Below are 9,613 nucleotides of genomic sequence, written 5' to 3' on the forward strand. Positions count from 1 at the left end.
CCTAGCCAGACTTGAAACCTTCCTTGGAATATCCTAAAGGTTTGCTGAATTCTTAGTCTTTCTTTGTATTATCATGCTCCACTACAGCATTGGTGGTCCTACAAAGAGGCAACATGTGTCATGGGAATGGAGACTATCCCTTATAACCCAGAAACTATCCTGCTCATTCTATCTGCTTTTGGGAACTAAGACAGTGAAATGACAGAGAACAAAAGCCTCAGGAAAACTCACAGCATGTCATGAATTAATATGCAGGAAGCTGTGTCTATCATATTTAGGGAACAGAAGTCTTTGCAGTACATATAAATATGTGGGTTTATAATAAGCACAACTCATATTTAAATGAATGACCCCAATACATGGGGGAGTGCAGTATTTTTGTAAAAATTGCGAGCCCTCTCAGCCACCTTATGAATTGAGCTGCACAGTGCTCCTTGCTGGAAGATTTGGCTGCAGCAAAGGCAATACTGATCCAAACTTTCATAGCTGCAGCACAATCTCCTGACACAGAGCTCCTGGGAAAAGGCTTGGAAAGTGAACCCTGGTCACTATACTGGGTCCGTAGATCTTGGTGGCTGGCATCCTATGGCGTTTCAGGGAGGCTATCTTGTGCGCTCTGTTGGGTTTCAGGGAGTTATTCTCAGGTTCACTTCTGCAGGAGCGGCATTGGTATTCAGCATTTATTTTTGAAATCTAGGAGGAAGTGGTGGCTTGAGTGCAATGCCTCTGTTTCTTTCTATCTCCTGGAAGTTTTCCAATGCCGTCACTAGCCAGATATTGACCAGGAAATTAAGGCTCCAATTTCATTGTTCATTCATGACTGGTGTTTCAGTGACCGTTGTAACGCTAAGTGAGGCAGGGCTTGAGGTGGGGGGCTGCAGAGTGCTGGGTGGGACATGGGGTGGGGGGGGGGGGGTGGCAGAAAGATGTGTGGGCCTCATTGACAAGTGACCTGGAGCATTCCCTAGCCCATCTTGATTTATTTTGTTAAATTCACAAACGTTAATAATTTGCTGGATCAGCCCCTCCTTGAGGTGGGGGTGGGGAGGGAGGGAGGGAGGGGAGAGGGGAGGGGGGGGGGGGCTTGGGGACCAACCCACATCCCCACTTTCCATGCCCAGATATTGGAGTTTCTGGAATGCCCAAGCTGCTGGGCACTGCCAGACATTAGACCAAAGGAGTGTTTCCATCCTCTTCATGCAGGCAAATGCTGTGTACTCTTACTGTGGTGACCCTGACTTGACCTGAGTAATTTTGAGGTCTTTATGTCTATGTGTACTGTTGGGCTGAAGCTTTACAAATGCAAGCAGTAATGATACCTTTTCTCAAGGCGTGTTATAAACTCTTTGTAGTCTTTAGAACCAGTGAAGAATCATGTCTCAGGTTCAAAATGCAACTACAACAGATCGTCTAAATAATATTAAGCTTGCTCTCTCTATTTCTTTACTCAGATTGACTGCTTGTTCACTCTTATTCTCTAAATATATCAGATAAGCTGTTTGCTTCCCTTCTTAACCATAGCCCATGTACTTAACTGTGTGAGCTGTTCAGTAAATTAACATTTTTACTCTGTATGTTTTGTGGAATGCTGAAACATTTATAATTCATCAACGGCCACAACCTCAAAATAATGATTTCCTCTGAAACTATCAATTGGGACCAAGTGCCATATGCGTCAGTTCAATTAACTTTATACGATCAGATCAGAATTTCATGTGATTAACTGTTTTACACAGCAATTCAAAAACTAATGTTTTGGGCAACCTATTAATAGTAACCTGTCAGAATTAATCATTTCCTAAGCATTTTAATATTCACCAAGTTAATTCTGTCACTATGACCGGGGGTTGTGCAATGCTACATAGAATACTCAGGTTGCTTAATGCCATGTGTGTGTGGCTGGGAAGGGGTGTTGGAGTTGATAACAATGGATACTAATAAAGGAGGAGGAGGTTTAAACCATGTACCTGTGGGTAACTATAAAAGAATCCTATGTCCTTAAATGATGTCGCCAGTTGCTTAATAGCGCGCTTTTCTGAATTGCGAAACAACTTGATGCCTCCTGGAGCATTTGGCAGTTGTCTATAAGTGTCAGTCACCTCTGGCCCTTCAGCACAATGGAGAGTGTACTTTGAATTTAGAACAGCCAAAATGTCAGATATTTCACTGATGATGTCATTTTCATTGGGTCAAATTGATGGGAAACCACTAACAGTTGGTAAGGAGGTGCTTTACATAGTCAACAAAATAGAGGCAGCATTTATTTACACTGACTGCAGTTAAATAAATATTCGAAATATTAGTTAAAAAGGCACAAGGGTTACTCGCTGCGTCTGTTTCCCTTGGGAAACTTTACTGCTGTTGCAATCACCATTCGCAGGGTACAAAAAAACACTGACAATCCACATCTACCAATGTCGATTATTTTAAACTTTAGTGTTTGGTTTAATAAATTGCATATTGGTCATTTTTAAACGGATATGGTCATATTTTAGTCAACTTTGTAACGATAAAAACACTCTAAAAATCGTCTATGTAAATTGGAGCCCAAAAATGCTCATAAAATCGCTCTTTGTACGGGAAAAGAAGCGCGGTTTATACTGTTGCTAAGGTTCTTATTGTTTTCTCTCAGTTTTTGTGCGGGAAGGTCAGCCTTTCTGTGAGTCGCTTTCAGCAGTTTCGCTGTATTGGGCTTGAGATAATTAGATCAGCGCTATCAGTTTCACTGTCCTTTTTCTCTCTACTATTTACATGATAAAGGAAGTTTATGCCGGGCGGAGTTTCCCTTTAAATGCCCCCACTTTCTTCCAACAGTGAATGATTTCAGTGCATCACCTTGCCATGGCGTACTGGCAAAGGATACCCAAACCCTTGGGAAAAACAAATTGCCGCTTTCTGCAAAAAAAATAGGGCTGTTTACATAGTGTTATCACCCGCCGGAGAACGTTCAACTGGGCATGTCATTCGCCATGGGGCGATTAGATCACATTTACAGCATTTCACCCAGGGCTCTTGTCACACACACACTCACAGTGGAAAATCAGCATCAAAAACGACAGTAATTGTCTTTTTTTAACCAATGTGTTCATTGAAATCGGTTCCAACAATTTCCATTTTTTAACCCCAGTGTTTCCTATAAGTTGGAACTTATTTGCCGAGTTTAACGAAGAAGATAAAAATTTAAGGTCAAAATTCCCTTCTGGCAGATTGAGCCCACACTGGAACTTCTCCTTTAATTTAATAGCTCCAGAAGCTTTTTCAGTTAAATCGACTGTTCATTATTTAGCACCATTTACGAAGCTGTGTGGTGAGTTTTAATGAATCCTTGGCACAAAGCGTCCTTTCAGACCGGGGAAGAATAGACTCTATTTAGACCCTTACGGTTGTACGTCAAAGGCTAACCATAATACTTGTCAAGCTGGGGGAAATTCCCACTGATATGGGAATGTGTATTTTGAGCCTACAGCTCAGGAATCGACTCTTTAAGAGCAGGTATACAGGCGACAGACTTCCAGTCTGCAACACAGTAGCACCTGCTGAAGGTAACCGCACACAAGAAGCCGCCACTTGACACTGGTCTTGAGTATTGTCGGGGACCTTTCTGATAAATTTGGAGCCGTTTAGCGGGCGGGATGGCCTCATTCCCCGGAATGCCATTTGCTGAAGTTTACTTAAAATGGCCCATGAGAATAAAAATAAATAAATGCATCTTTCTCCAGAACTACACTCTGAATACAAGAACCTTTTGTTTAAAAAAATAGCTTTAGGAGACAATTTTCAACATAATTTTGATTGTGTTTAATTATTCGTGAACAGGTTTGAATTGTAAGATAGCATTTGCCGCTCTTTAGTACCTCCCATCAATTGAAATTAGCCTTAGTCTGCATCAGATGTATAAATATGGTTTTAGAAGTGTTTTGAATGATCGTATATCCTAATATTGTACTTGTGAAGAACTTCCGAGACAAGGCAAAGTACTTGGGTGGGCGAGAAAGAGAGAGAGAGCGCGATTCCAGACACAGTAACTGGATACTGGAATCATGTGGGGCTACCAATCCTCCTGAATGCATTTAAATGCTAACTTCCAATGGGAACATCCAGAATTAACGCTGCGCTAATATATCCAAAATATTTCCACTGGAACTGCTTTATTTTCCTCTGCTCCCGAGGCTGTGGGGTTTGCCGTGTTGAACTTTATGCTGCAGTAATGAAGTGCTTCTCCAAACCGTGTCCAACCTCCTTAAGCTGTCCGATTTAATGAATTCACAACTCTATAATAGGATCTGGGTCGCTTTTGACTCAGTGAATTCGAGTGACGGGAAACGGATATTCTTTGCAGCCAGAGCCTATAGCGAAGCACATTCATGAAAACGCTGTTCACAAGGGGGGTGGAGGGGTGGCTAAGAGGACGCGATGATGTATTGCTCGGCTTATTTGGAACAATCTTTAAGGCGCTGAATCCCTGGCTGCACTGAGGCTTGGGAGCTCGGTCGTTGACCCAGGATTTGCCTCGGCTCTTGCCCCTCGGGCCAGCCGGTAGCCCCTGGGTGTGTTCCGAGCCCCAGCCCCTGGAGTTAGTGATGCGCTGGTAAATTTGGCCTGAGCTCACAGGGGACGGGAAATGGCTGTGCAGGCTGCCATCATGAACCCTCACTTCATCCACTTCTGTTTCCCCGGCTCCTCCATGGAATACGAGATGGAAAGCGCTTACGGCGGGGCTTTGCTGGGGGACAGGGAGAGCTCCGGGGAGGTGAAGGAAACCACCAGCGCCCTGCTCAACTTCATCGACTCAGCCTCCAGCAACATCAAGCTGGCTCTGGACAAGCCGGTGAAATCCAAGAGGAAAGTCAACCACAGGAAATACCTGCAGAAGCAGATCAAGAGATGCACGGGGATGATCCCGGGCAGCAGCGGCAGTAACCCCGGGCTGCAGGAGGCAGTCAGTAAGAGGCAGCAGCAGCAACAACTCTCCCCCGCGTCTTCCAGCCCCGCCGCCCATTTCCAGTGCAAGCCGCCGCCCAAGAAGGAGGGCTCGCAGTCCAGCCTGCAGAGCAAGTCCCTGGCGGCCCTCTTCGACTCGGTGCGGGATCTCCGCCGCTCGGCCGCCGGGGACCGAGCCCTGACGGCGGCCACGGCGGCGGCGGCCACGGCGGCGGGGAGCAGCAGCCGGAAAATCCCCCTGCGGAACCGCAACCTGCCGCCGTCCTTCTTCACCGAGCCCGCCAACGTGAAGATCACCTCCACCTCCGGCATGTCCCTCAAAGACCTGGAGAGGGGCAACCCCGAGGCCGCCGAGTTTTTCGAACTGCTGGGGCCGGATTACAGCAACATGATCTCGGCTCAGGAGCCCTTCCTGGGCTCGGCGCTGCGGATCCAGCAGGAGGGAAACTGCGAGCTCGGAGCCTACGACTCGTACCGGGGGCTGGCCGCTCTGTCCGGCGGCTTCCCCCACTTCCCCGACCCCTGGCTGCCCTGCAACCCGCCCAAGAAGAGCCCGGCGGCCGGCTGCAACCTCGCCGTCCCCGAGGCGGCCAGGACAGTGCCCGCCCACACCCCGCTGTACCCCGGCGGCAGCCACAACCAGCCCCCAAACTCATCGGCCATGGAGGAGGCTCCGGTCAGCTTAGCGAGCTTCCCGCAGTTTTTCCCGGAATGTTCACTCCCGCAGCTCCCTTACGAATATAACCCGGGATATAATTGCAGCAGACAAAACTTCCCCAGTCTCTAATTCCTCCTCTCCCAACCAGTACTCGCTACACAAAGAACTGGGCTGAGTTGTATTTGACCAGTATTACAGGTGAACTGTTCACAGATAGAGAAATCGGTAAACAGTCCTGCTTGTACTTTTTGAACACCAGTCGGTAATGTGCATTCACTCGAGGTATACCTTATTTTAGAATAAGGAACGGTGGGTTCAATTGATCAGGGAGGAGAATCACACTTCTCTATGTTTTCCATTGAAAGCACCATGTGACAGCCAGTATCCTGGTCGCTAACATTTCTTTTTAGCTCAAAACGCCCGTTAATTATTGTGTATTTGTTTAGTCTTGAGAAATCCTGTCTAAAAAATAACCGGGCGCACTGTAAAGTGGTGTAAAACTCGTGCTGAAGTGCAAAAAAATAACTGGTCATTGGTACATGAAAGTCAAAAGAAAGTTTTCCTTCAAGATTGGCGCCGCCTGTCTAACGGCGGTGAGATGCAATTGCACTTTGTGGATCGAAAGACTTGACTGAGTAACTCCTGTATTGATTCAGCCAACTTGTTCTGTACGTGACAACGGACGCCCAGTCCCGCACTTCCAGGACACAAAACATAAATAATGAGGTATAATGTAGTCAAAATCTGTTTTAAACGAGAAACATTTGAACGCATATGCCAAAATGTTGGGGGGATAGGTCCAACCTGCTTGAAAATAGGGTAAACGTACTAAGACTACACGACACGGTTAACATTGAACCATAATAGCATTTGGTTTTGGAGCAAATAAACATTTCTAGATGTTGTTATTTATAGTTATGAAAGGCAGACTGTGTTAATGCCAAACACTCGCGTTAACCCTAAATATTTGTTTGGTCTGTGTCTCGGCCTCCATTTTATAAATCTAAATTCCTGGCACCCTGCTGACAACAATATTAGTTTGCCGTTGTTAGCTTTGTTCAGTTCCCAAAGAGACAAACAACTCTTGTCAAGAATTGTTCACCAGGATATTCATCTTCTCCTAGTACCTGCTGTGATTTGGTTTTAGTGTCCTGTCTGTTTAGAAACCTGATCTGTGTGTTATATCGGGGAAAAGGTACTAATTCCAGCTGCGTCTCGAGTGAAAGGTCAACAGACTAAAATAAAGCTGGTCTTTATTTTCGAAAACCATCTGGTCTTGTTTTGAAGTTTGTTTTCTCTCCCCCCCCCCCCCCTCCCCGGGAAAAAAAAGTCAGAAGGAGACTGGAGGAAGCGGCAAACCTACTGGGTGAACTGGTCAATTCTCAGTGTTTCCCAGGCATCGTTCTGCACTGCCAACCAACCGTAAAGCGAGGGCACTGCACTTGTTGGGGAGATCCCTCGGGTCAAGTAAAACTCACCAATCTTAATGACCGTAAGCAGCCTTTTCCACATTTTCCTTTAAATATGTCCTTTCCCTTTGGTTGAGTAAGACTAACATTTTTGTAAAATAGTGCATTTACAATATATTTGCACATCTAGCTCCTGCAAACCGAACATAATCCTGTAGGTTGTCACACAAAGACTTACCAATGACCCAGAAATCACTGTTCAGGGGCTTTGTGAAGACATAGAGGCATTGTCCCGTTTATACAGCCCTTTTACCGCACAACTCGTATCTCTCCACCAAGGGAAACATTACTAAGGTAAAACAAAACGTAATTCAAAATAAATTTCATTAACCGAAATATTATAGTATGTCATAATGTCCATATGGGACTCAATGTGTCTTCATAAAATACTCTCAAATCCCCTTTGAAATCAAAGGCCAATTTTCGAAAGGTCATTTTAGGAATAATGAAAATCTCAACCTTTTTGTTCACTGAACGGGAGTTAGACTGGGAAGGTGTGATAGTAAAATAAACTGGGGAAGTGTGATAGTAAAATAGACTGAGAAAGTGCGACAGTGAAATAGACTGAGAAATTGCGACAGTGAAATATACTGAGAAATTGCGACAGTGAAATAGACTGAGAAAGTGCGACAGTAAAATAGACTGAGAAAGTGCGACAGTAAAATAGACTGAGAAAGTTTGATAGTAAAATAGACTGAGAAAGTGCGACAGCAAAATAGACTGGGAAAGTGTGATAGTAAAATAGACTGAGAAAGTTTGATAGTAAAATAGACTGAGAAAGTGCGACAGTAAAATAGACTGAGAAAGTTTGATAGTAAAATAGACTGAGAAAGTTTGATAGTAAAATAGACTGAGAAAGTGCGACAGTGAAATAGACTGAGAAATTGCGACAGTGAAATATACTGAGAAATTGTGACAGTGAAATAGAATGAGAAAGTGTGATAGTGAAATAGACTGAGAAAGTGTGACAGTAAAATAGACTGAGAAAGTTTGATAGTAAAATAGACTGAGAAAGTGTGATAGTAAAATAGACAGAGTGCGACAGTAAAATAGACTGAGAAAGTGTGATAGTAAAATAGACTGAGAAAGTGCGATAGTAAAATAGACTGAGAAAGTGCGATAGTAAAATAGACTGAGAAAGTGCGACAGTGAAATAGACTGAGAAAGTGCGACAGTAAAATAGACTGAGAGAGTGCAATAGTAGAGTTCAATCCATGATTGACTTTATCCATTTTTTCTGTTTAGATGGGAAATATTATAAATTTGGTTTTCTGGATGTCTTATCCATTTAGTAAACACTATTTCAAAATATTTTGTAGTATATTACCAACATTTAAAAAAAATACATATCTTCGGAATGTTCCAATCTTTAATTTTCCCGTTTGCCACGGTTTTTAAACCTTATCAACTACACTCTCAAATCCAAAATGTATCAGCGGGATGATTGGCATCATCTTGAACGCTGACACATCCTTACATATTTAAAACCCACGAAAAGTTTCTTTTTGTATTTACTAAAGCACGGTTTCGGTCAATGAACTACATATGTTCCCAGATGGGGATGGTTAATTTACAGGAGTTGGGGATTTTCAATAGGAAATCTCCATTTGTCTCCACTATTGTATCCCAACCGCAGGTATATCAAATTGACACTTTCTGGATAAATTCCAAGTTAATGAGTAGGACTTTTCACAAAACATCTTCCATTTCCCCCCTCTGGAATGTGCAGCAAAGTCAGTACTCCCTCCACCCACTCCCCACCCACCTCACCCCAGTGCAGTTATTTCCATGTTAGTATAACTTCTGAAATGCTGCTGAAACTCGCCATTTTAAGTTTCATTTAATATTACAGTATTCTGAAAAAGATTTGCGATGTAAATACAAAAGACGTTCACAGGTAAGGGCATATGGTAAATGAATGGTGTTAAATTCCAACACATTGCAGATTATAATTAAAAAGTGTAAGAAGGCGGTGGAAAACTCTCACTTTCCAGGAGAGAACTTCTTTATCATTCCAAACCCAACCTCCCCATTTTTAGTTTCGTCTGAGTTTTGAGTTTTTCTAAAAAAAACTTGAACTTTCTTGTAGTAAAGCTAGCTTTGAGTTCCTGTGTTTATATTCAAACACTATTGCATTTCTAGAAAAGTACTTAAAATTTAAACACACATAGGAAATCCTAACTATAATAAAACCTCAATCCAATAGCAGGTTTGGGATTGCTTTTTTAAATGAAATTCTGCCAATATTATATTGGAACAAGCTCATGAATTGAAGTTATGTTAAAAGAAAATCTTGAAGATAACTTTCCACCAATATCAAACAAAGGTTAACAACAGGCAAACAACAATGATTAAATCAAAGGAGAAGGACCAAACTTGGAATGACAAGCTAACTAGGGAAGTAATGGAGTTTAATTTATCCAATTTGTAATTGTCTCTTGCTGAAGCAAAAACCGGGTTCTTATTCTGAATTCTGGAGTTTGGGCCAAATCATGACAAGATTAATTCCAAATTCCACACAAATCATATCTAATATAGACACCAG

At 43.1% G+C, this 9,613-nt stretch overlaps 1 protein-coding gene across 1 annotated transcript; it reads left to right on the forward strand.

The window, feature by feature from the left end:
* The first annotated feature begins 3,898 nt into the window (after positions 1-3,898).
* fam181b (family with sequence similarity 181 member B) lies at positions 3,899-6,868 on the forward strand. The gene has a single exon (XM_078221882.1). It carries the CDS (start codon positions 4,622-4,624, stop codon positions 5,726-5,728), a length of 1,107 nt encoding a protein of 368 aa, XP_078078008.1. The 5' UTR covers positions 3,899-4,621; the 3' UTR covers positions 5,729-6,868.
* The last annotated feature ends 2,745 nt before the right edge of the window (positions 6,869-9,613 follow it).

Source organism: Mustelus asterias, chromosome 10 (assembly GCF_964213995.1).
Source record: "Mustelus asterias chromosome 10, sMusAst1.hap1.1, whole genome shotgun sequence".
NCBI classification, from domain to species: domain Eukaryota; kingdom Metazoa; phylum Chordata; class Chondrichthyes; order Carcharhiniformes; family Triakidae; genus Mustelus; species Mustelus asterias.

Excerpts from the sequence above, each read along its gene's own strand:
- fam181b (XM_078221882.1), top strand. The coding sequence starts at position 4,622 with ATGGCTGTGCAGGCTGCCATCATGAACCCTCACTTCATCCACTTCTGT.